The following is a 25,767-nucleotide window of genomic DNA, read 5'->3' on the forward strand; positions in this document are numbered from 1 at the left end:
AGTGATGTCATAACATGGCGGAGCTGTGTAGTCCACCGGGCACTTAGTGGGCCAAGGTTTAATATACTTTAACATAAATATAATACGCTGAAAAAAGAAAGATAGCGTCGGTTTATGTGCTTTTATCCGGCTGTGAATAAATTAGACTAACAAAAGATAGCAGCTTAACGTGAGGTGGCGCTGATTGGACTGTCCTGCCCACGGAGAGCTGGAAGCTTCCACAAGCCGGAAGAACACCGCTTGCGAGGAGGTGAGAAAAATAAACGCACTTTAGTTAGAAATTATTTTTTTTTCGTGATCTGAGTAAACCCATCAGTTAGGGTCTAAGCTAGAACTCGCTGTATAATTTTAAAGAAAGTGGCAGAAGTATGGTATGGCGGGCAGTGGTTCAGTTACGAGTTTCCCCCAAAATGTAGCAACTGTTAGCTGTTTAAATTAGCCACAGCTGATCGGACTTTATTTATAATAGCTGCTTTAAATTCGCACACTTATTCATTACCACTGACTATGATGTTTGTTTGTGGACAGGGCACAGCTAGCAATAAGGTAAGGTTACTCACAGTCCTCGAGATGTCGCTGTTACATTGCTTTTATTACTACAATCAAATACCACACACTGTGGTGCAACAGTAATTATCAGATAATGGAAAGTAGAACGCTTTATAATGGCTATATAACAGGACAAGATGCTGATGGTGCACGTTTTGTTTTATTTTTTTGCTTTTATGTTGGTGCTTTCGCTTTAAAATGCAAAAGAATAGAATAGATCTTTATTGTAACTGTTACAATAACAATGAAACACAGTTTGGCATGTCTCCGTTGGCAGTTTGTAGATTTTCATTCAGATTCTTTTTATTCAGAGTTTTCTGTGTTTCTCTAAAGTTTTCTTGAGCAACAGTTTTCCAGGTTTTCTAAAAGTCTTTGTGGTGCATGCATACTGTCATTCCTTGCTGCTGGCCTTTGTTCCGACCAATACAATTTCTGAAGTAAGCAGTTTTCGAGTATGTCTCATGACCACCACTTAAATTTCTAAGTTCCTTGTATTTGATCATTTCTATGTTATGCTATTTTTACATTTATTATATTACAGTAGTGTGCAAAGGTCGTGTGTCACCCTCATTTTCTCATATTTTGATTCCAAGGAGACAGACCTTCTTCCTTTTTTAAAGTGGTCTTGAACAAAAAATCTTCAGTCTGCAGGCAGATTTTTCTTTTGACACTTGGCTGCTCTTCCTTCCTTTCTTTCTTTCTTTACTAAACCATTTCACACTGACTCTGAAATCATTCAACCATAAAAATGCACATAATTCAAGGTATGAACTAACTAAAGAGCAGACATAACTGGCTGCACGTAACAAATGACTTGGCAAAGAACCAATTTTAAATTGTATCTTGAGGCTCTTTGCTGCTAGCAGTCTGTCAGGAAAACACATAGTCATCAGAAATTATCTCAGTGGAAGTGTGGCTGTCGAGAGGCCATTCTTAAGGAAGGCAAACAGGGAAAACTGCTGAGGTATGATAGTTTAAATCAGAGAAGGACAGCAGTGAGTATCTACAGCCATCTGTGAAACACTGTGGAGGCTCTGTCATGGTTTGGGGGGTGCATTTCAGCCAGTGGTGTTGTGGATCTTGTCAAAATACATGAAATTATGAACACAGAAAAGTACTTGCAGATTTTGGTCTACTAGCTTTTTAACAGATTCATTTTTTTTAGCATGGCAGTGATCCCAAACACACTGCCAATGAAGTAAAAGCGTACCTGAATAGAAAAACATACGATTACAAGACTGTCAGTGAAGGATTGGCCTCCCCAGAGAGGACCTCAACATAATTGAAGCATTTTGGGATCATCTCGACAGAGAGTAGAACAAAAGGCAGCCAACATAGAGAGAAAAGCTTTAAATGCCCTTTAAGAAGCCTGTTCTACTACTTAAAGAAATTACAAAAAAATATTGACTTTCAAACTTCTTTTCACCTTATATACTGCATTTCCATGTGTCTTTGCACATGTTTCAATTAATCACTCCACCTTCCCATTTTTCTGGCAAACTGTTGAAAAATGAGGAGTGGCTGTAGACATCTGTAGACATTTTTTTATAAGCAAATAGGACTATACACTAATTTGTTTGTACACAATTAGAATTTATTCCAATAATTTTAATCACTAGCATTTTTACTACCTCAGTGGTTTGGTGGATAAACCTTATAATCTAAGGTTTATAAGATATTTTGCCAAAAACCTAGTCTTAAAACATTTTGGTTAGCAGAAAACTAAAAAACTGTACTCTTCCTGGTTCAAGAATGGTATTTAATGTCCATTATTCTACTTTCTCATCCCATAAAAATCATTCTCTGTGTTTTTAACATCGAAGGTATGGATTAGGTCAAGGCTGCTTTCCATACAGGCATCAAGCCACCCGTGTGAATGATGAAAAACCAGTTAGGAACCACGAGACAGCAAGATATGCAGGAAAAAAAGCGTCTAATGTTATGCAGCTTGACGTAAACGTGGTGTGACAAAACCGAACTTGCGCAACAAATACCTGTTGCCACGGAGCAAGTCGAACACGTGATACGTTGAGTAGTTTTTACTGATTCGTATGGTACGGTTTCAGCTTTCAGTCAAATTTGAAAATTAAAATAAAAGCCTGTAAAAGTTTGTAAATCTGTCCAGTTGAGCACTGGGAAACACTGACACCACCATCAATCAAAATTTGCTGTTTTGTGTTGCCGGGAGCAACACAACCATTCTTGTGTCGAGGGAGTGTTTTAAAGTTCCCTCAGCTGACAACAGATTGAGAAATCCCCTTCAGATACGTGTCTGGTGCAATGTTTTCCTTCTCAGAGGAGCTGTATTGAACTCTGGAAGTGAAGCAAACATTTAAAATTGTCCAGTGGTTGCTCCAAAAAATACAGGTTTAACCTTTAGTCACACAGTCAGCTCCTACAGGATGCTAAGTATTCAAAATACACGTCAGATCCTCATGTTTCACTTCTGCTTTAGACATGGTGAGATACACTGTCACAGGAAGATCAGAGGTGACACACACAGATGTGTTTTTGTCTGTAGCCCTGGTGACCTGTCCGGGGTGTAACCTCCCTCTCACTCTATGCAGGGACATGCCCCAGTCCCATTGTGACCCTGAGTTGGATAAGTAGAAGAAAATGGGTGGATGGTCAGCTTTGTGTTTCCTAAAAAAGTCTTAAAGTCTAAAACCAACCAAACTGAATTGTAAGACTAGGCATCTCTTAACCTTCTAACATCCACCAGCTCATGATCAGACTTGGCTTTGGTTTAGTTATATCCTGTATAAAGAGGTTGTTTTTCTTTAGAACTTAATTTTTTATTAACACCTAAGCAGCTTGTACAGATTCCACCAATGACAGACTGTTTTTAATAATCAGATAAAGACACAAAAACTGGGGGCCAAAGCACAGAGACGGATACGTGAAATGAAGGTTGCATGCTAACAGCTAAACACAGATTTGGCACATACTGGCTTCATTGTTTAAATATCATAGAAATATGGCTCTATCATTAGATAAATAAATCTTTCTAGGATCTTAAGGTTATTTTTTGATCAGATAGATTCCCCATATGGTATGTTGGCAGATCTAGTTTTAACTTTATAATCATGATGCGTTTAATTGCTGCTGTCAAAAATAATCATAACAGACGTTTACTAGCTAATCCTTCAAAACCTGCTGGAATTCACCTGAGCAATGCAAACTTTGTCCCTTTTACAACATTTTTGGTGAACTATGTATCTAATTTTGGACGTGACCAGTGAGTCCCAGTTTGTGTACCTCATTTACTTCAGAAGATATTTCGGATACCTTGGGCGTTTTGACTTCTCTCCGTGAGTTTGAGTTTATGCTTCACTGCATATTTCATCCCATTTATGTGACTGGAATTTTTGTTTCTAAATTAGCATCCCGTTTCCTTTTTTAAAGCCTTTTTTTCCTTTGTTCATTATGATTGTTTCGTTTTTTTCTTTTTGTTAAATTAAACTAATCTGGTATTTTAAAATGCAAAAGAGATCCTCACGGGTCAAAATCTTGGTTAGCAGTTTAGGTTAGTAAAGGCCCTTAAGATATTCAATTCACAATGATATCAAATGATTAACTCTAGAATTCAGATTTTATTCAATGTCTTTTTTTTAGTTCTTTTTGTTAGCATAGTCTGAAACTAATTAATCTTCTCAAAAATCTTGAATGTAACCTCTAAAAACCACCATTTTTCAATTTTTATGCCCATCACACTTGAATCAACCAATGCTGTTGTTTTAACGTGTTATAGGGGATGGAGGTAGACTGCCAGGCTGAGGAGTCCATGGTCTCTGCTTTTGATGAAGAGTCTGTTGAGCTCGGAGACGTCAAGGACATGAGACTAGAGGCTGAAGCAGTGGTCAACGACGTCCTCTTTGCTGTGTCTGAAATGCACGTGTCACAAAGTCTCAACAGCGCGTCCGACGTGGCCTACATAAATGTGGAAACAAGAGAGGGAAACCGTTACTGTCTGGAGCTCACCGAAGCTGGGCTGAGGGTGAGACGATGCAGTGACACGTTACCCACGTGCGTTCACTTTTAAGACTCCAAACCGTGCAGAGGTTTTACAGTAAATCACTGATTTCTTCCCAAACAGGTGGTGGGCTACGCATTCGATCAAGTGGACGAGAATTTGACGACTCAGTATCACGAGACTGTTTACTCGCTCCTAGACACGCTCAGTCCGGGTTACAGAGAAGCCTTTGGGAATGCTTTGCTCCAGCGGCTGGAGAAGCTGAAGCAAAACGGACAATGAAAAGGACCAAGATGCTGCATACATTGTACACGTGACACGGGGGTTGATGATGACGGCAATGTTTGAGTATGAGCCAACACTAAGTTTGTTCATATACTTTATCCGGTTATGTGATATCCAACTGCTTAGCTCCCATACAATAAGGGATACCCAACTACGACTGCTTTTGTTCTAAGTTTCATGCCATTGAATTACTTCATGTTATTTCCTTAGGTTTAGTGGCTGGTATGGGCTGGCTGTATAGGGCTCTGTGGCGATAGTGTTGTTGACTTTACTGTGGAAAGACTGCAGCTTTTGTGTTTTCAAAAAATTTGTAACGCCACACATTGTTTAAGAATTCTGCAAAGTTTGTGGTCCTTTGAAATGTCAAGAGAGAGAAGCAGCGAGCTACGTTAATACCGGTCCTGTTTACCCCCCGTGCCCTGCTTGCACTAAACCTGTGACCTGATGCTCAGATATGCTCAACTAGCTTTTATTCAGCTGTGAAAGTGCTGAAGCTGTTTTTGTTCCAAGCATATACTGCCTTAATCTCATTTTCCATATATATATATATCTAACTAGGTCAGGGACAGCACTTATTTTAACAGCTCTAACTACATTGTAATTTGAGTATCTACTAACTCATCAAGTTGTGTTTTATTATTCTACTTTGGGGGGTTTTCTTGCATACTGCACAATTCATTGCATTTCAGACTTAGCTGTAGAAGTGAAAGGCTTGAAGATATTTCGATGTTCAAACCTTTTGGTCTTTTTATCAAACTGCACAGCCTGTGTTAACGCTCAGCGAGGATTTCCAGAGCTGCTTTAAAACGCTGGTTTTCTCTGCATGTGACCTGGTTAAACTTCTTCTATTATTTCTATTATCAAATCTACAGACTCTTTACATCTGTGCATTCATACTGTCATTCCTTGCTTCTGGCCTTTGTTCAGACCAATAAAATTTCTGAAGTATGCAGTTTTTGAGTTTGTCTCATGACCAGCAGTTTACAGATTTCGTTTTTTCTATTTTTACATTTATTTTACAATAGAACTGTGCAAAACTCTCGAGTCACCCCTTTCTTCTTTATACTGTGCTTCCAAGCAGACAGACTTTCTTCCTTTTTTTAAAGTGGTCTTGTGCAATAGTTCTCAAGGCTCCAATCAAGTTTTTCTTTACATTGGCTGCTTTTCCCCTCATTTTTAATCTGGTCCTTTTACTTGACCATTTTCAGAGGGATTATTTAAAATTATTTATTCTTTTACGCATGAGTCATTCAACCATAAAAAGGCAACTAACTACCCCAGCAGACATTGGCAAAGAACCAAATTTAAATTGTATCTTCATGGACTTTGTTACTTACAGCCTGTCAGAAAAACACATAATTTGCTTTGCCAGACATGAGTGAGGGTTTTTGCACCAACAAGGTAATTCCCAAGGAGCTAGTGGGAAACTTCGCACATCTCTGCCTTGTCATGGTTTTCAGTTTTAAAGCCAGCATAAAAACCTTTATCCAGGCAGTCATTTTTTTATAGATCCAATTAAAAAAATCCAACCACTCAAAAAGATGGTTTAATTTTCTGTTTCAAAAACAGAACAGTAAAACAACACAAAGCAACCCAGGGGTGTAGAGCCTTAAGGATGTGCACGCAGCATACAAGGACAGACAAGAAGCCCTACTCCCACAGACATTGATTATCTTGTTAATAGTATTACAACTTCACTGTGTATGACTCTGGATACTGTAGCTTCTCTGAAAAAGGCCCAAATCAGAAGTACTTGAATCCCTGGTAAAACTCAGAAACACGCACCTTAAAGCAAATAACTCGTAAGGTGGAGAGGAACTCAGTGCAGCGTTCAATACTGCTGAACATAACAGTTTATTACAGCTATCAGAGCCTGTGTTATCTACTGTATATAACATGCTCCAATTGGTTCTTGTAAATAGAAAATTCTCTTCACACACAAAGGTTAATTATGGAGTTGCACAGGGTAATATGGGGAGGAGATACAAGGAGAGTCTCCCCTGGATGGGCATCAGCCCAGCAGCAGGAGCAGCATCTGCTCCTTTGAGTGAGGTTGAACAGAAGCTCTGCCAGAGCCCTACAAAATGACCCAGAGCAGGATACTCACAAACATGTTTTTCACCACTGTCAAAATCAGACTGTTGGGTCAATACCTTTCTATAGCCCTATCCAGCTCTCTTCATTTAATGGCATGTCTCTTGGTATCTCTTCCACACTCTTCCAAATGTGCCAACCAGGAGAAGCTTAACTTGACGTGTAACCTGCGAGGGCTGCAGATATGGTCTAATGTTATCAGCAATGACAAGGACATGGGGGGAAAAAGCAAAACTAGAAAATTTGTCAAGAGGAATCAGGAGAGAGCGATGACCTGTGGCTGCCACTGGCTGGCTCCCTTCTTGAGGGTGGTCTTGTTGCCTCGGCAGTGCACCTTTTGTCACTTTCATTTGTACCAAGGCAGGTGAAATGGAGTCACAACAGTTTACATTTCCTTACTGCACAGACTGATATCTCGGAAGTTTAACTGCATTAAACTGTGATGATTGAGCTTCCCCTTATTGGTTTTTTATTAGTGTAGTTTCATTCCTCATTTGAAGAATGTGTTTTCCGAGCTGCCTGATTAGACCTGATGACACCAAAAAAGGTTGAGCCAAAAGAAATAAAAGGAAATAAATAAAAGCAATTGCCTCGTACCAGTCTGACTATATAACTTTATTATACAAGTTGTTATGGAAGTTCCCCGACGGGTAACCAGATGCCTGAACTACAAAACAGGTTTTTCTCTTATCCAGAAGTCTGGCTCACTTCTTGTTTTGCCATGGCAACTTATTCTGCAGAGCAGGGTAGTTTCTCAGAATAGAGATCAGCAGGTATGAAATCACCACCTAATGACACCAGAAAACAGCATCACCATTCCTTGAAGATTCCTCCTCAGTCCTGCGTGCAGATTATGAGGGCTGAAAGTTTTTCAGTAGTGTGTCATGTCAGCGTTTGTGATTATTCCTTGCTGTTTTGGTTTTTTGTCCCCCCCTCTGTTGGCTGCAAAAAACAAATTCTATAAAGTCCCAATACATTATAAAACCTGCTGCCTTATTTGTACTTTGACTGCGCGCACTTTTATATTTACTCTTTAACTCAGAGCATTATATTAAAAAAAAAAAGAAAAAAAAAGGGAAAGTTGTTAAACAATTTAATGAAATAGGAATCAATTCTTGAACATCCAACTATAACTCTACAAAGCTCTTCCTCTTACTACCGTTTTCTTGCTTTTATGTTTAACCTCAGTTCCCGTGTAGTAAAGTTTCATGTTCCTTTTTTTTTTTAAAGAATCAGCTGTTGTACCGTTGACATTTTAGTCTTTATTGGTCAGATGCTGCCAGTGTCAAGCCTTTCATATGAACCAAGCTTTCTACAGTCACTTATGGTAAATCCTGGGCTTTTGTGACAGTGCTCGGGTAAGTGAACCCAGATGATGGAAGGATACCCCGAATATTAAAATACAGGCCTTAGGTGTTTGACAAAGTTAGTTTTATTGAAAACACATTCATGTAACAAAAATGCCATTTGGGCACACATTTAGAGCTCCATTAGAATTTTCTTTAACAATTCCCTTCCTTAAATCTTGCTGCACGTGGTCAACAAGAAATATTACTAAATTCATAGTAAAGATCAGTACAGCATGTACCTTCTGACTACACAGCAGCCAGTAAGACAAGATGGTTCCACAGCAGTGGAATGTAGTTCAGGGTCAATCACACATCCACAACTCATAATGTGATTATTAGGAAGACCGTGGGGAGAAGAAACAAAAGCCTCTAATTTCAGCAGAATTTTAGATGTGCGATAAAGTCTTGCAAACTAGTGAACACTTAAAAATCAGTTTGATCGATATAAAACAAGATCTTTCAATGTTAGTAGAACACTTGTCAAAACTAGTTCCCTTTCAGAGGCATTTACTTGTTTGTTACACAAGCTCAACTGGAAACTTGATGCAGAAGAGATCCTTCGTGTTGTCATCTCGTAGCTCCCACTCCACAACCAGCTTGAGCTGGAGGGAAAAAAAAAGAAAAAAAAAAAAGAAGCCAGTGAACAGAGTGCATGTTCGATGTCAATGAAAAGAGAAATAAAGGGTACAAGAGCAGAGTCCAGAATTACTGATACAGGCTTAAAACTTAAAGCAAAACTAGTCGTACACATTAACAAAATCATCATGATGGAATATTAGAGACTATAGTCATGCTTGCACACATTTTCCCAGCTAACAGTTTGCCATGACCTGAAGGAGTCAATTACTGTTTAAATCTCCATAGAATAAAACCATAAGAGACATTTAAATGCAGATTTGTCACATTACAACAGCCTGCAGACAGGAAAGAAACTGATAATGACCAGTATCGAGGAGCAAACGACTGTTGCCAGGGTGGCATGAACTACTTACAGCTGGATACTCGTCCTTTACAGGTAATGTAGCCACATAGTGATAAGTCTGCCCATTCTGGATGGGACACTGAATTCCAGATTTGCAGCCGTCTACATTCGGAATAGCGAAGGGGATAGGAACGCCAGCGATGACGCCGTGAACCACTGCAGTGCTCTCCTGGCTCGGCACAGCTTGAAGCAAACATGACAATGTGATTAAAGCTTTAGTTGTAAAAGAAATGCATTTATATTCTGGACGTTGGGAGAAACATCTCTAAAAGATGGGGCTCACTCACTGGAGGTGAATGTCACATTGACTGTGTAGGAGTCTCCCCTTTTTAGCTTGCAGGGCTGACTGGGACAAGGGGTGATTTCAACAGTCGCCACTTTCCCAGAAACAGAGCCTGAAGAGAGACAGAAAAACAAAACAGGATTGGAGGGATTTCATAGTGTGCATGCTTACAGTTCTGCCTTATAAAAAAAAACAAAACAGTTTTTTAAAATTGAAGTGAACTCATCGCAAAGTGCAACTAAACCACCAGATTCATGCTTTTGCAAGACAAATACAGGTCTAGGTCATATTCAGGGTGGCATCTGGTTAGATCACCAAAGCCTCACTATTTTGTGGTAAATGTTGTTCACAATATATAAGAAGAGCTTGTGTGGCTGTTTATATTATGGACATGTAGGGGTGTGTGTGCATGTAGATCTAGGCGTGAACGGTGCTACCTCTGTTTAAGCGTGGTGGAGGAGGACAGGTTGAATAACTTGAAAGCATATAGTGAACTTAAAAAACAAAGTGCACAATTCTGTCAGTCAGCTTTCCTGTTTTCTTGATACAGCAGCATGAGGAAGCACTGGTACATGTTAGAGACATCTATGAGTCATCTACTTGCACTCCAGTACCAGTTTTGAATGGCTTGAGTCTTGTTCCTGACAAATACCACTCATATTACAAAAACACATGACTTAAGCTGAATCATGGAGACCCATCCTGGAATCTGAACTGAAGGACGAAAATCAAAAATAATTAAACTATCCAAGACTATAAGTGACAGAAAACTAGTCTACGAAACCGATTAAAGAGATTCAATAAGTTTAACAAACAAGTGCATTAATCGCACATTCAACAGTTTCGACGGATCACACGGGTTAAAATTAGTCTCTTAGTTAGCATTTAAATGGAGAAGTGAATCATCACCATCAGCGTGACTCGTAACTTACCGCAATCTAAAAATTTCACCGTTTCCGCGCAGCTGAATCCAATCAAGCACAACACAATGAAACTGGTCCGGGCGTCCATGTTTTCCCCTTTGCTGTGTGTGAGGCTAAGGAACAAAAAAAATCTTTACTCCACAGGAAAACAAACTCAGTCCCCGCAGTCAATGTTTGAGTCAGATGACTTGTTTGCTCGTCCCGCGGACGTCCCTAATACAGCACTGAGTACAAAGCTTAATAACAACGACATTTACTTAAACTTGATGGAAAATTGGTAAAATTGCAAAATAAAACGTATAATTTTTGTTGAAAACCACGATATAAACTCTATAAATTATACCTTTAGCTGACGACGTCGTAAGAGCCACCACCTTTCTTCCTGCACTGTCAGCTACGAGAGGCGGCGCGTGTTTAAAAGGTTCCTGGCGTGTCCTCCACCCGACGGTGAGCCTGTCAGGAACCTAACCCCTTCTTAATACCCCGCCTTCTGCCTTGTAATTGGAGGATCAAAACATCAGACGTGAAACGCACAAATTCTCTCTAAGCTCCACCTACAAGGGCAAAGAGCTGAGAAGAGATATGCCTGCAAGCCATGACTAAGGTATCGAATACCCAAAGAGTCATGATTGGCAGCTAGTACAACGAATCAAATGGCTAACATGGGCACGAAAATATACGTCGATGTAGGGGCGGGGTTTAGCAACATCTGTTATGGAAGATGTCCTTCGTGAGAGGAGCAATGATATCTGCGTCGAAGTCAAGATTATTGACTCTCGCTAGGTAAAGTTAATTTCTCACAAATTGCAGGACATATTAATCTCTAAAAAAAGTAATAACTAATAAAGTCCTGATTGTGTAAAACAATGTAGCTACTGCTAGCTAGCTAGCAGGTTAGCCTTCAATGCTACTATTAAGTAACGTTATGCTAACGAGCTAGAAGGCTTGTTAGCAACGCTGCAAGTGTGATCTGTTGTTTTGCAGGGCATCCACTCTCCCAAACATCCTCAACGTGACTGAGCAATTACACCGTCTTCCTCACAACTCCCAGTCGCTGTATGTAGCCGGGCTTCGGTGCTACAGCAGCGCCTCCACCCAGGAGAAGCCAGGGGTGTCAGGTTCATCTGAAGTACACCTCACTGAGTCATGCGTGAAGGTTAGGACACACTCTTAAACTGCTGTTTTCTGCTAAAACCTCAAAAGCTGAAACACCAAGTCACCATAATTCAGGCTAAGAGTTTGACTCCTTTAGAGACCAATTAGACTGAGCTTATTTAACCCTGTTGTTTGGGGACGCCATGACACTGTCAGTTTTTCTAGTGTTTAATTTTTGTAAATACTAAAACACACACAATTTAAAAAATAAAATCATCAAGAAATCAAGTTTCCTTCGGGATTAATAAAGTATTCTGATTCTGATTGATTCTGATTCTGAAGTTTACCAATAGAGTTCATCAAGGTGAAAAGTTAGTCAGATCAAATTGCATTTAAACTTGAGTTTTCAAAGTATGCTAAGGTTGTAGGTCCACCCTGAAAAACTCCAGGTCTGTACCAATCAGAGAACATATGTTTGAACACAGAGCTACACACTAATATACTGTATACAATAATTAGCTCATGGGCAACGAGATACAGTTGATCTCAAACTTTCAAACACCAGCATCAGAAAACTGCAGACACTTTTTACACGTTGAGAGGCTTAATTTAAAAAAATGTTTTCCTTCCTTCAAACTTACTTTTATTCTACCAGGAACTCCCATGTGCTTTTAGATCTAATCCTTTTTATGAGCTAACAGCCATACAAACACCTAACATATCAGAAATGCAGCAACAGCAAATGTAATGTAAAATACACAAATACCCAGAACAAAAAGCAGTGGCAGCAGCTCAGGAAAGACAACCACATCTTTTTCACCACATTCCTTATGATGCCTTTTAATTCAGAAATAGATATCAGTGTTTTTATCATTTTGATCTTTCTGCTAAATATTCTATTTCCAAATTGTTTAGTGGTCCACACAGGAAGACCCCAGCTGGCTAAAATTGGTTATCATTCACTCTCTGTTTTGATAAATGAGTATGTGTACCTCATGTGTTATATCTAATATGCTTATTTAATACAGAGACTAGGGGAGATCACGGAAAAGGGCGAGTACCTGAGAATATATGTGGAGGGAGGAGGCTGCTCCGGGTTTCAGTACAAGTTTTCGGTTGACAGAAAGAAGAACGAGGACGACAGGTAAACAACCCCGAATCCAGATTTCCTTATTGCATAATCTAGTGATACATGTTCCTTGTTGTTGTTTCCTTATGGGCTTTTTACAACCGGGCCACTGCTGTGATTTCAGAGTGTTTGAGAAAGGAGGAGTTGGCGTTATTGTGGACCAGGAGAGCCTGGAATTTGTGAAAGGATCCACGGTGGACTTCAGTCAGGAGCTTATTCGCTCCACCTTCCAAGTGCTCAAGAACCCACAAGCTGATCACGGCTGCTCCTGTGGCAGTTCCTTTTCTGTTAAACTATGATCCTGCCGAACTCATTCCCCGACACCTGCAGCAGTAATATGCAGCACTCTGATTTCACAGTTTATTGGGTGCACATGTGCAAAACGATAAAATATGAAGAGATATTTCTCATTTGAGTGCATAAGATAACTAATATAATAATAATATATAACTAATATATATATAACTGTACCTAATAAACTGAGAAGTCAGATCATTTTATCACATTGGACCCGCTCATAATTCATTTCACTTTTAACAGCTCGACATGAAAACTAGTAGATTAAAATTTGTCTTTTTTGCTGTGAAAATGACTTGAACTGAATGAACAACAGATGTAAACAGTATTCTATTTCAAATTGTGTACAAGATAGGAGACGATGATGCTCACTGACAGTCAATATTTAGCAGTACTTTAAAAAAGGTTGACATGAAGTATGTGAGTATTCAGTTCTTGTAAAATATGTAAATAGGCGATAAATATAAAGTTCTAAAGTATATTTGTTTTATATGTAATAAATTAAGCACATTTAAGATTTTCACTGTTGTTTTTAATTTGTTACTTTCACAATCTCGTGAAACACAACAGCTCCATGAAAAGCCTCCTTTGCTTAGCGGAGGTGTTTCAAGTGTTTCAGTGATCCCAGGAAATCTGCTATGTTGGGCCGCTCGTAGGTATCAACCATGGTAGGCTTAAGTACAAAGACGATGGCCCCCTTTCTTCTTTCTTTTGTCAATTTGTATATTCCAGTTAGGATTCACCTGGTTATCCTCCTTTAACCTCCTAAGACCCGAACTCTTTCATGGCATGCATTTTGAATTTTTCTTTGCTATTTGGGTTGATTGGGACCTAAAGAATGTAGAAACAAAGAATTACCAGATTATTGTTTTCAACCTAATTTTTGTTTTTGAGAAAAATGAGATCCACATATGAGGACATTTGTTTCAAATTTTGATAGAACAGTGGCAGTATAATGTCCTCGTAAGTGGCTATCAGGCCCTTGTAGAAAATAATTAAGTATTTTGGTCTAGACGTCCCAAAATGTGATGTCCACATATGTGGATGCCAGGTCCTAGGAGGTTAAAGTCTCCTTCTGTCTCCTCTTCTGCAGTCCCATATTATGAACTGAGATCTCATTTAACATGGTAAGCTAAATTGATTTCCAGGTCACAGGCAGTAGAATGAAGGACAACTGAGAGATACCCTTGTATATAGTACAATCACAACACAAATAAAGGAATCTTTAAGCTTCCTGCTAATCTAACTTTTTTTACTGCCATGGTGTCAGTGCAGTCAGTTTTTCCTATTTGTCTTTTGGGAACCAACCTTCACATGGACAGGTTTGAGACCAAGAAAGTTCAGTAGAGTTTCACAGTGCAAATTCAACAAGACGCACTAATTCTCAAACCTGGTTCTCACAAAGTGCCAAGCACATTTTAAGTTCCTACATGATGCTGGTGTGGAGCTAGTTCTTGCTTTGGCTACTGTAAAACAACCTACTGTGCAACAAAACTAAACTTTATAACTCATAATGTGGCAAAAGCTGTGGTCCCGAATAAATCTGAGCAAACGTGTACCTGGGGAGGAGATCATGGGGCAGAATCTGCAAGCCGAGCTTCTTGTGGTCGCCCTTCTTAAATCGATGAACATTGTGGTTCAAATTTTTTGCTGTCACTAATTTTTTTGATGGCAACAGGTGGAGCTGGATCACCGGCACTTGGGAGGTGATCTAGGATACTTCATCTTGGAAAGGAAAACCTGAACCAGGGATGGGTTTGTCAGAATTCACCCAACTGCAAAACAACTGTAGCAATATAATTTTTCTAAAAATAAGTGCATTAGGGAATATTTGAGCAATTCTCAAGCATCATCAGTCTCAATAAACACGGATGAGTCCAAGTTTCAAAGATCATGGTTGTGTTTTATTTTAATTATTTTTTTAATAAAGTGGAATTTAAGAAACATCTCACAAAAATATACAAAAAGAATATCTACAAATGGTATATACACTGGTGAAATGTAAATCAAAATATGCAGCAACTTTTTTTTTAGTAGTTAGTCTTAATGCAAGGAGGAAATCTTTTGCACTTTTTTTTAATATTCTCTGATAAACATTCCATTTAAGCAATATCTTATTTCACGAAACATCAACGCACTGTTGAAAAAACATCACACCGCTCATAATCATGAAAATGCAACAACAACATATCGTAGCAGCACACTAAAAAGTGACCACTGGAACTGCAACGAGTGCAACGAGATCTCAATTTACAGCTGTTCTTTTTGTTTTCTGAGGAATTTGGTTCAGACAGATTGTCTTCCCGTAAGCCATGCACACACCCTTTAATAAATCACAAACGAATCCTCAAACACGGACGTTAATATGACATGAGGGGAACACTGCGGAGGGCGGGTGGGGTAGGTTGGGTGGGGGTTGAGGTCAACCAGTCAACAGCACGACCACGTTATCACGTCTTAAATGAACCACCAGGGCGACACAGTGAGCAGGTCAGGTGTACAGTGCATAGTATGCTTTGGCATGCTGACATCCAGAACATAACAGTGGATGTTACATTCAGGAGGAAGGCCACAGGATTTGGAATTACCAGTTAAAAACAGAATAAACGGATGAAAAAAATAAATAAAAAAAAGGTAATAAATAAATAAAATGAAACAATACAAAAAGAATCCAAACCCTTCTAAACGCTCAGATTAAGGCTAATTCAGTTTGCTACATGTTTGTTTCCTTTTTTGAAAAATGGCATTGTCAGTAACACAATTTCAGAGGCCTGCCACATGGCAAAACTGCTATTTGGGACACGTACACAGATAAGCTTGTTTTTCAAAAAAAGAAATAATGCATCACTGAAATGATATGCACATATTAGGTGTTTTATTCTTTTCTTCCTCAGTGACGATGTGATGTTAGGAGAGCAGGGCTGTATGCCCTCTGCCTGTTTTCACAATCAAGGACTGTGATGAAGATGAGCCTTGCACATATGCATGCACCTAGTTTTGAGGCAGTAAGTCGAATCACCGGTTTATCTCATTTACAAGCTGCCAGGTCCCTCCTCCTCCTCCTCCTCCTCATTGTTTAAATGTCTCCTTTAGTTTTCTTTTCTGTTTTTTTCTGACCCCTGACTTTCTGATGTTGGATGATCCCAGTGTGATCCTCAATGCGGGGCATGGACACACCTCCACACAAAGAGGCTGGAAGGGACATAAAAGAAAAGGCTTGCATCACTTAACACTGAGACTGAAACACTTGTAAGCGATGGTGTAATGTGGATTCTCGGTCATACCTTCTGTCGTCCCCGCCGGCGCTGACGACGAAGCGATCTCCGTTTGTGAAGCGTACGTTTGTCAGATGAGCAGAATGGCCCAGGAATCGTTTGTGTTTGGCCTGAAACAGAACACAGAAAGTATTTATATAAACTGCTACTGATAGTTTTTAAAGTGCAGTAACACATTTATATATTATCTACACGTGGATCACATGCGTAAGCTTATAGCAAAGCAATGGGTGTGCCATTGTGTTTTACCGAAATCTGCATTTTTCTGTTATTTCTGCTCACTTGATAAACAAAATTGTCTATTAGGCTTGAATAAATGATATTATATATTACAATTATATAAAGTTAATTTTTCTAGGTGATCAATTTGTCAGTTAACTGACAAATGATTATAAAAAGAAATTCTATGGCCACTTTATTAGGTATACCTGTTCAGCTGCTTCATATTACAAATATGTCATAAAATCACATGTTGACAGGAGTATATATATATATATATATATGTCTAGTTCTCTGGGATGTTTTCACAGATCCATCTCTAGGGATTACAGAATGGTCGGAAAAGAAGAAAATATCCAGTTCTCTGGGTGGAAATGTCTTGTTGATGTGAGAGGAGAATGGCCAGACTGCTTCAAACTGATTGAAAGCTAACAGTAACTCACTAACATGCATAAAAGCATCTCTGAAAACACGCTGAACCTTCACACTGAACCAGCACATCAACAGAAAAACAAACTTGGTGGTAGCTTCTATCGCCAAAATAGGACAATGGGAGATTGTAAAACTGTTGCCTGGTCTGATGAGTCCTGATTTCTGCTCCAACAGTCAGATGGTAGGGTCAGAATTTAGTATAGACAACATAAAAGCATGGATCCGCCCTGCCTGTATCAACAGTTCAGGCTGCTGCTGCTGTAATGGTGTGGGGGATATTTTCTTGGCACGTTTTGGGCTGCTTAGCACCAAATGGGAATCTTTTAAACTCCACAGCCTGCCGCAGTATTGCTGCTGACCACGTCCATCCCTTTATGACCACAGTGTCATTATCTTCTGATGGCTGCTTCCAGCAGGATAACGCACGATGCCACAGAGCTCATATCATATCTGGTTTGTTTAACATTACAATTAGTTCACTGGACTCAAGTGACCTCCACAGGAACTGAGGCAGCTCTGAAGGCTACTAGCAAAGTGTCACTTTTACATGGATTTGTGGCATCAAATAAAAAGTTTTTATTGTTGAAAAATGTTCTGACAAGTTCTGACAAGTATTAGTAGAGTCTGTGCACTTCTTTCAGGCCATTTATCTCACTGATCCCCTCAGACCTAAGGTTTGCATGTATTACTATTTTTTTGTTTGTTATTGCCACTAGGGGGCGGTGGAGACACAGACTGGAATTAAGATGAGCAGCACAGACCGCCAAAAAAATACCTAAAAATGTCCAAAGGGTTACTAAAACTGCCAGAAAAATGCCGGTAGTAGAAAACACAATACATCAAACACAATCGCAATCATAAAATTATGCAATCATACTTACAAATTTCTCTGGACAGAGAAAGTCAAACAGCTTTACCATCCCAAAATCATCGCCCGTGACGATGTTAAGGCCCGAGTGGGACACGCAGGCACAGGTGACGTCTGCTTTGTCAGTGTTACGGGACCAGATCCCTACGACCTCGTCCCCAAGGACACTGGGTACACACACAGTGACATTTTCCTTAGTTTCCAAATAAATAAGGATGCCTTCTGTTACTCTTATTAGTGTGACCCTCACCTTGTCCAGGTGGCCCAGGTGATCCTGTCAATATAAGACTGTTCTGTGACCTGCTTCCCAGATGGCACCTCGTACACGAGTCGTTTATAAGCACCCGTGGATATCTGTTTAAAGACATGGCAGGTTAGAGAAGTATCAGCTCGCCAGCGTCTCACTCTCTCCTGCAACAAGTTAATGAGCCCTCCACACCTGGACGTAGTTGCTGTCGGCAGAAAAGTCCATCTGCATCACGAAGCTGGGGATGTCCCTGCAGCTGTTGATTCGGTTCAGCTGCGGGCCGAGCGTCAGGTCGTAGAAGTCAACGGCGCACTCATTGGAGCCCACAGCCAGGTAGCGAGAATTCGGACTGAACCTGCGAAGGAGATGAAATCACAATTCTCCTCAGATTTGTTTAACAGTACGCCAAGTACAGTTGGAGTATACTTCAGTTTAGATGGTTCATTAAACATATCACAGTGACAAATCACATCAAAAAAATATTAAATGTCAATAAATATAAAAAATAAAATAAAAATAGAATCTATTCACATAGTGTGGCGATTGTAGACATCCAGAGTCTCAATAAATGTGTCTTTCAGTGACTCATGAGGCAAGTTGTAAGAAACTATTTGACAGATACTAAAACTAAGGCTTATATTTGATTTTAGTTTTCTAATTCACAAGGCTTCAGTTTTTGGTTAACTAAAATGTCTTTTTTCACATCTAATTATAGTTTTTGGTTTCGTTTTAGTTAACCTTGCTCTGGACAGTGCAAATCATAATGTGTCCCAGACAAATGTCTTACTCTTAATCCATATCCAGCTGGCACTCGCTGACTTCAGCCCTAATCCTTTGAGATCCACACAAACATTTTGTCGGGAGCTTGAAACCAAAAATTGATTGTTTTTTGGCAGTGGCTGCTGAAGGGTGTAAATAATGACAAAACTGGCAAGACGGTCCACCTCACTAACGTCCTTCCTCATTACAAAAATGTTCTATTATAAATAAGAAAAGACTTTTAGACACACCAAAAAGTTTTTACTGAAGGAAAGTTTGACTGTGCTTTGTGTGCATTACCTAATATCCTGAATAGGTGAACGCCGGTCCCTTTTCTTCCCCCAGATTTTGAGTGAGGTGACCAGCAGGATGATGAATTCTCCATTCTTCATGCCGATGGCCACCATGTCTCCCTCAGGACTGTAGCTGATGGTGTGCGCCGGGTGGCCCAGGTTCACCTTATTCAGCATCTTCTGTTCCCCCCACATAGCGATGGAAAACCAGCACAGAGTTTCTGTTAACTTCTTGACAAACTGATGTAAATCTCAGGCTGCTCTGTTCAACGTAAGACCTGACCTTTTCTGGGATGTCCCACAGACGAACAGTGCCATCCTCTGCGGCTGACAGAAACACGTCTCTAGAAGGATGCGTGCCCAAACCCCATATCGGTCCGTCCATGTGTCCGTTCACCAGGATGTTGCACGCTGCATTCTTCTCCCCTACTTCAATGATCTCTGCATTCCTGGTCCCCACCAGGATTTTACCCTGGCACATCAAAAGAGATAACACTGGTCAGCATTTTGCTCCTGGGATTCTTTCACCTGCACTTAGTAAAGTTTCACCTGCCGACTCCAAATCTGAAAACCGTTGTCATCTTTTTTTTAGTTATGATGTATCAGATAACTATTACCACGGAAACAGCGGTAACTTCAGCATTTATGAAACAAGTTCGGTCCTGAGAAAAGTGAAGGCATAATTAAGGAGGGTTTTATTTTTTTGGTCTTGAAAGCTGTGAACCGAGTCTTGATGATGATTTAAAAAGAAAGTCATCTGAATCAGCAGCATGGGAAGCATTTGTGCAGCTTGTCCAGTGTTCTCTTGGCTATCACAGAGCAGAGAGTTATACTGAGCTGGTAGAGAACAGCTGAAAGCATATCAGCTAATGAGCACCAGAATATCTCAGACTCATATCTGAAATCCCTGTAATAGACTAGATTAAGAGCTGGCCTAAAGGTCCCAGTGGCAAACCACAAACATTGGACAATTTTTTTTAAATCAAGCACCGTGTGATTTGTGACCTACCTTTCCCCGGCATACAGAGCGAACACAGTCTATGATTTGTCCGGTTTCTAACCGAAAGGCTCTGCAGCGTTTCAGCTCCTGATCCCAGAGCTTCAGAGCACCGCCCTCCTTTGACCTGTGGAAAATAACCATGGGAATCTCTTTCATTCATATCTTAAATAAATACATGTATTTAATCCTGTTAATATGCATTTTTCAACATTAGGTTTAATATTATTTCTTGCAAGGTGTTTCCTCAAGCTATATTTTGCCTGGGCACAGTGTTTATACATGCCTATAATAAACTGACACCTGACATCTTACTAATATGGAATATAACATATGAATGTAACAGAGAAGAACTTACGGTCTTTCTTTGCCTCCGGTGACGATGAGGCCGTCCCTCAGTGTGGTGTACATAGTGAACACGGGGCCCGTATGAGCTTTGGCCACTATTCTTACTAGAATGTGTTCCTTCCACACACACACATCCCCACTTATGGTACCTGTAAATGTCAAGTTATTCTGAAAAGAAAACAAATCTGCACTAATCTAGTGGCCTAAGAGAGCAGAGCAAGCAGCACAAAAACAGTTCACAGCACATTCAAGCATACAGTGTGGCATCTGTTGAGCTGTAAATATTATTAGACTTGATTCACGAGGTAAAAACAAACAGCGTGTTAAAATTGGAGGCAGAACAGGCATCACGGGATTGACTTACAGCTCCAAACGCTACAGAAAGCATGGTCTGCATCCGAGCGTCCTCCAGGGTACTGAGCACGCCTTTCTTGCTGAGCAAAGCTCGGCCAGCTAATGTCCAGAAACGCACGTGCTTGATGCCCACAGACACAAAGTGTGTGTCTGAGTCCGGCCGAAACTCGGCCACAAAGATCCTCTGGGTGTGACCTATCCGGCTGGCCACTTTGGCACCTGAAAGCAAGCGTGTTTGTTCTGTCAGTGAAAATCCCAGCAGCAAAATCAGGGAAGTGCTTTTTTGTTTTCCTACCTTCTTGCCACTTCCAGATGGTGACAGTGTGTTCGGGATCCAGGCCCACAGACAGCAGGAGTTTTCCTGTGGCACTGAAACTAACAGAACAAACTCCACCCGCGTGGAAACAGCGTAGCACCGACAGCGTCTGCTTGGTCATGGCATCCCACACATGGATAGATGGAGACGTGGCTAAGGGAAAGCAAACAGACATTTTATCACAGTTATTCTTAATTACGCCTTTAGATATGATTTTCTATTCCTCAAAGTTCTGTTTTATTTTATACACTGCTCTCTACAAATTTTATATTCTTATTTGGCAACTTTTTGAAGGTAGATATTGCCACTAGATGGCAGTGACTTCACATACTTAGTGGTCAGATCCTTAACAGTTGTTGAATGTTTAAACTCTTACCTGACATGTCACCGATATCACCTGTAAACCAAAATAAAAAAACACTTTTATTGACAAAAACATGGCTTTTGAGCAGCAGTGGTAACCAAAAGTTCAACAAAACCATTAGCCTTTAAACTAGCTAACAAAAGTGATCTGCAAAATAAAAAGAGATCAGTTGTCCTGTCACAACTCCTTTGTCACTTCTCTTTTACAATGTGAGAAAAATATACTTTTAATAAATTCCTACAGGTACAGATGAGGACAGAATTAGTAGCCTTACTTTGAAAATGTCATTTTTTTAAGCATTTCCCTAAGTGTTAAGTTTTTAACACAGCTTTTTCAAACTTATTTTTACAAAAGCTAAAAACTACAAGGGTCAGAATTATTACCCCTCTGATGCTAATATCAATTTGTGAATCATTTTTGCTGGATTTTGCTGCCTGTGGTCGTTTGCTGCAGTTTTCATCAAGTCTCACATGTCTCCTGAAATCGGAGCGCATTCTTCTTCTGGAAATCAGCTTATCTCGCTTTTATGATCTGCTGACGTCAACACTAGTTTCCAGTTCACCCCACAGATTTTCAGTGGGATTCAAGTCAGGGCTTTGTGCAGGCCAGTAAATAACATCTTGTCCTTCCGGAGATAGTTCATCACCAGGAGTGATGGATGTTTTGGGTTGTTGTCGTATTGGAAGACAATGCAACGACCCAGACACGCTTTTGCTATTTTCTTCCCAAATCTTTACTTTCCTTCTTTCGTCATGACTTTCTTCCACCTTGACCCGATTCCCAGTTCCTGACACACTGCAGCGTCCGCACAGCTTCGGTGGGGATGGCGTTCTTTGTGTTGTAGGCCTCTCCCTTCTTTCTCCAAACATAAGCAGCTTCTGTGTCCAAAGAGCTCTAGTTTCATCTCATATGCTCAAAGGACACACTTCCAGTATCCATAATCTTTCTGCAGGTTGTCCTTAGGATACTTCAGTTTGACTTGAAGGTGTCTCTTCTGCAGAAGTGCAGTTTTCTTGCTTTCCAACCTCGCAGTCCATTCCTCTGCAGAGCTCTAGTGATTGTCTTCTGGAGAATGACTCGGCTACGTCAAGTCTTGGCAGTTGTTCTGGGGTCTTTAGGCACATCTCCCACGAGTCTTTGAAATCTGTCTCTTCCTTACTCTGCCAGGCTTGTTACGTACAACGTGGCTTCCTTTGAATTTCTTGATGACACTTCTCACTCCACTTCTTGACATGTTTTCTCAAGTCTAAACTGATTTCTTTTATATTTTGGCATCAAGTGGCATTGGAAAAACTTCAACAAAAATGTAAAATTTCATAGCAGTGCTAATAATGTTGTCCTCATCTGTATTCATGTTTTAAAAATGGTGATCTGGAGATTTGATTGTGCTGATGAGCTTATAAGAGGGAGATGTATGGTAATCCAACACAGGACAGAGACTAGAGAAAGAAGCAGCTGCTGACACAGGAGGGCGACTTTTCACAAACATACCTACTTGGCCAGTTGCCACCACGTTGGGGAATTTGGGGTGTTGATTGATGGTCAGGCACAAAATGTCGTCACTGTGTTCCACATAGAAACTTTGGCAGGCTGTGTGAATACACACATACACACATTACATTAAATACGTGATTTTTTTTTGCTTTCATGGTTTAGTCGATCTTCTGCCGACTTACAAGTCGTCAAGTTGAGGACAATACCGACGGAGGCCGTGTGGTAGATTATGTCAGTCCCCTCATTCAGGTAGTGCACGTTGTTGCGGCAGTCGTTGCCACGGTAACCAAACACCAGCTCTAACACCAGGTCCTGTGGGAGAGTCAGGGGAAAAAAAAAGGCGATCTGAAAGTCAGAAAGGTTAACGCCATGACAACCAAGATCTTCAGGGCCAGCTTGCTCGCTGAAGATCGCCATCATTCGATTAGAGCATCATCATCCTCCTCATCCACAGAGAGGCAATGTGGACTGAGGACGAGCATGCAGTGTCTTAGGCTAAAATGATCACATTAGAAAACAGCATTCTCAATCATGTGCTAATCTAAGACAGACAAGCCTTCTTGGGTCTACATAAATACATCATTTGTGTATCTGTATTAATGTGTTCAGGTGAGAATGTGAGGCATGAGTGTAGATTTCAGCAGATGCAGGGGACATGTGTCCTTCAATATTTACAATGCATGCATTTGTCTCCTCTGATAAAACAGTTAAGAGGGGTTGTGGCACCTCTCTGAGTCTGTGGGCACACAGACTGTTAACCACGAAGGTCACAGGAGATCATGTGACAATAAAGCCTTTTTTCTCAAAATATCTGAATTACGTTGTACTGTTTGCTTTAAAGCGTTTTCCAAGCTTTAAAGTGTTGCTGCTAGTTTGATGAAAATCTTAACGTATTGTTCCCTGACCTTGTTTTCAGCCTGCATGCAAGTTGAGGTGCACACATTTCCTAAAAAACATCCCAGAACAGAGAGCACGAGCCGAAATCTCGCAGAAACACACAACGGCTGTGACATTTCATCAAAATAAACGTACTTATCAAAATCCCCAAGCAAAAGGAAAATATCTGGCACAACTGGAAACTCATTAATCTTTTACCCTCCAATCTAAAACCAGGCAAAAATAAAACACAAAAGAGTGCATCACACCTACACATGTGTTACATTACATAAGATTAATTGTATGAAAGTCCAGAAGGCTGGAGTGCCCATTTTTTTATTTAATAAATTCATTTTCACAATGAATCCATGCAGGAAAAGAACTGCAATACGAGAAAAGAAGTGACTGACACTCAAAATCTTCCACGTGACGATCACAGCACCCCTGCCAGGGTTCAAATGAAACCAGCACTCATGACATTAGGTCCTTACCTCGATGGGTCTCTTCTTTTTGCCGACATTGTTGGTCTGCAGCTTCTCTGGCTGTGGCAGCGCTCTGCTGACAGGAGGCCTGAAACAGACAGCTGTGATAAGAGAATTGGCATAGAGCTGCTTTTCATGCTGACAGCAATAATGATGAAGACGAACATAATAAGGATCATTGCACTACCGTTGTTACATGAATATAACACTGCTTACTCTTCACAGCACTCTGCGTCTCCTGTATTTGGCTGTGTGAGCTCTTCTTTATCACTTTCAGTTACTTCCTGTTTAATTTTCAGGGTAAGTTTCCTGCTTATGTTTCCAATCGTGCCTTCATTATTGTCTGATTTAATTTACTGCTGTCTTATTAGCCTCCTCCCTGGTGTGTACTCAGTCAGATCGACGAGTCATCTTCCTCAAGCATTTTTTAAAATTATTAACTTGTGTCAGCAACTGGTTCCACCTAAGAACTTCACTACACTTCTTATAGTATATTTTAGTAAGTAATTAGTGGTTAATATCAATAGCAAGCTGCCCCTCTACTGTTTTCGAGCTGAAACACAAAATAAACTGGAATATCAATGACGTAGTAGCTGAACTGGCTCACGATCCATCACAATTCAAAAGTTATTGTAGTGTGTGAAGAAGAAGAACAGAATGAAAGCTATAAATTAAGTTAAAGAGGATCACGACAGGTTTAGTATCCAAGACAAATGAACGTCTTGAACACCACCAAATAAAGCAGAGACTTCAGGAGTAATAAACATGTGCGGTCAGTAGTAACTACTGCCATAAAAACCATGAATATATATGAACGCAGTGGCATGACATCAATTCAGTGCACTGGTCATATTACTGATGTTACTGTAACAGTCATAGGAATGCCACCACTATGCTTCCATAATGTGGGACTAAACCAACAGTTAGACCTGTTCATTTTCATTATTTTGTGCATACAAAAGTTAGCACAATGAAGAATTGTTAAACCTTGCCTCGTTTGCCTCGAGCACACTTAGGTGACAGAATCATTTTTTAATGTAAGCGTTTGACAAAACAGAAATCGTTTCCTGGTTTAAATTTGGATGATTTCCCCTTCAGGATCATCTCTTCAGGCTTCTCTTGACAGCTTTCAGCTTGGCTGCTATTTTTAGATCTCTCTGAGGTCCTGTTCTGTCCCTCTTTTGTTCCCATGCGAAGTGTGCTGGATCTCCTCCAGTGTGCACAAAAGTTGCTTTGGAATCTGGGAAATGGGGCTGACGAGGCGAAAAGTTGTGTTGGCGTGACCAAAGCACAGTTCAGGTCAGGATGTCACCGCAACGATAGCCTCACCCTGGCAGACAAATTCATGTTGCACAACCCTGTGGGCGATGAAAACAACCAAACAAAACTCCAATAGAAAACTACTCATTTACAATTCAGCTCTTGTGTTTCTTTAAATCAGGGCTGTCAAACTCAATTCAGTCTCAATCTCAATGTCGCACCAA

General features: G+C 40.2%; 4 protein-coding genes across 10 annotated transcripts in view; 2 read left to right on the forward strand and 2 right to left on the reverse strand.

Moving 5' to 3' along the window:
- gskip (gsk3b interacting protein) lies at positions 1–5,759 on the forward strand. Of its 2 annotated transcripts, none has more exons than XM_005724063.1 (3): positions 1–250; positions 4,301–4,546; positions 4,646–5,759. In XM_005724063.1, exons 2-3 carry the CDS (start codon positions 4,304–4,306, stop codon positions 4,802–4,804), a joined length of 402 nt encoding a protein of 133 aa, XP_005724120.1. In that variant the 5' UTR covers positions 1–250; positions 4,301–4,303; the 3' UTR covers positions 4,805–5,759. The 2 variants fall into 2 exon arrangements, with proteins under 2 accessions (XP_005724120.1, XP_005724119.1); XM_005724062.1 differs by lacking the exon at positions 1–250 and adding an exon at positions 270–546.
- A 2,556-nt stretch (positions 5,760–8,315) lies between these two features.
- LOC102215598 (epididymal secretory protein E1) lies at positions 8,316–10,868 on the reverse strand. Its single transcript, XM_005724066.2, has 5 exons — positions 10,782–10,868; positions 10,448–10,551; positions 9,520–9,627; positions 9,243–9,415; positions 8,316–8,852 (listed from the first exon to the last, which is right to left on the reverse strand). The coding sequence occupies exons 2-5, from the start codon at positions 10,524–10,526 to the stop codon at positions 8,769–8,771; spliced, it is 444 nt and encodes a 147-aa protein (XP_005724123.1). The 5' UTR covers positions 10,527–10,551; positions 10,782–10,868; the 3' UTR covers positions 8,316–8,768.
- A 98-nt stretch (positions 10,869–10,966) lies between these two features.
- isca2 (iron-sulfur cluster assembly 2) lies at positions 10,967–13,476 on the forward strand. Its single transcript, XM_005724065.2, has 4 exons — positions 10,967–11,221; positions 11,423–11,594; positions 12,562–12,677; positions 12,787–13,476. The coding sequence occupies exons 1-4, from the start codon at positions 11,160–11,162 to the stop codon at positions 12,959–12,961; spliced, it is 525 nt and encodes a 174-aa protein (XP_005724122.1). The 5' UTR covers positions 10,967–11,159; the 3' UTR covers positions 12,962–13,476.
- Positions 13,477–14,894: 1,418 nt separating this feature from the next.
- eml5 (EMAP like 5) overlaps positions 14,895–25,767 on the reverse strand; it is a 50,667-nt gene continuing 39,794 nt past the window's right edge. For 5 of the 6 annotated variants that reach the window (XM_005724070.1, XM_005724068.1, XM_005724069.1 and 2 more), the window contains 15 exons: positions 24,293–24,371; positions 23,108–23,237; positions 22,923–23,021; positions 21,444–21,464; positions 21,047–21,220; positions 20,762–20,970; positions 20,408–20,565; positions 20,062–20,176; positions 19,336–19,524; positions 19,060–19,232; positions 18,193–18,355; positions 18,004–18,107; positions 17,767–17,920; positions 16,244–16,344; positions 14,895–16,151 (listed from right to left, as the gene is read on the reverse strand). In XM_005724070.1, coding sequence (XP_005724127.1) covers positions 16,115–16,151; positions 16,244–16,344; positions 17,767–17,920; positions 18,004–18,107; positions 18,193–18,355; positions 19,060–19,232; positions 19,336–19,524; positions 20,062–20,176; positions 20,408–20,565; positions 20,762–20,970; positions 21,047–21,220; positions 21,444–21,464; positions 22,923–23,021; positions 23,108–23,237; positions 24,293–24,371 — 1,906 coding nt within the window. In that variant the 3' untranslated portion in view covers positions 14,895–16,114. The remainder of the gene's footprint in view (positions 16,152–16,243; positions 16,345–17,766; positions 17,921–18,003; positions 18,108–18,192; positions 18,356–19,059; positions 19,233–19,335; positions 19,525–20,061; positions 20,177–20,407; positions 20,566–20,761; positions 20,971–21,046; positions 21,221–21,443; positions 21,465–22,922; positions 23,022–23,107; positions 23,238–24,292; positions 24,372–25,767) is intronic. The other variant, XM_005724067.1, reaches the window with a different exon arrangement.

Source organism: Pundamilia nyererei, unplaced genomic scaffold (genome assembly GCF_000239375.1).
Source record: "Pundamilia nyererei isolate P.nyererei 1_Seehausen unplaced genomic scaffold, PunNye1.0 scaffold00010, whole genome shotgun sequence".
Lineage (NCBI taxonomy): Eukaryota > Metazoa > Chordata > Actinopteri > Cichliformes > Cichlidae > Pundamilia > Pundamilia nyererei.

Excerpts from the sequence above, each read along its gene's own strand:
- gskip (XM_005724062.1), top strand. The coding sequence starts at position 508 with ATGATGTTTGTTTGTGGACAGGGCACAGCTAGCAATAAG. Across the intron at positions 547-4,300 it reads AGGGCACAGCTAGCAATAAG|GGGATGGAGGTAGACTGCCA; the intron begins GTAAGGTTACTC and ends AACGTGTTATAG. Across the intron at positions 4,547-4,645 it reads TCACCGAAGCTGGGCTGAGG|GTGGTGGGCTACGCATTCGA; the intron begins GTGAGACGATGC and ends CTTCCCAAACAG.
- LOC102215598 (XM_005724066.2), bottom strand. The coding sequence starts at position 10,526 with ATGGACGCCCGGACCAGTTTCATTGTGTTGTGCTTGATTGGATTCAGC. Across the intron at positions 9,628-10,447 it reads GGTGAAATTTTTAGATTGCG|GCTCTGTTTCTGGGAAAGTG; the intron begins GTAAGTTACGAG and ends GTCTCTCTTCAG. Across the intron at positions 9,416-9,519 it reads CAATGTGACATTCACCTCCA|CTGTGCCGAGCCAGGAGAGC; the intron begins GTGAGTGAGCCC and ends GTTTGCTTCAAG.
- isca2 (XM_005724065.2), top strand. The coding sequence starts at position 11,160 with ATGTCCTTCGTGAGAGGAGCAATGATATCTGCGTCGAAGTCAAGATTA. Across the intron at positions 11,222-11,422 it reads AGATTATTGACTCTCGCTAG|GGCATCCACTCTCCCAAACA; the intron begins GTAAAGTTAATT and ends GTTGTTTTGCAG. Across the intron at positions 11,595-12,561 it reads TCACTGAGTCATGCGTGAAG|AGACTAGGGGAGATCACGGA; the intron begins GTTAGGACACAC and ends TATTTAATACAG.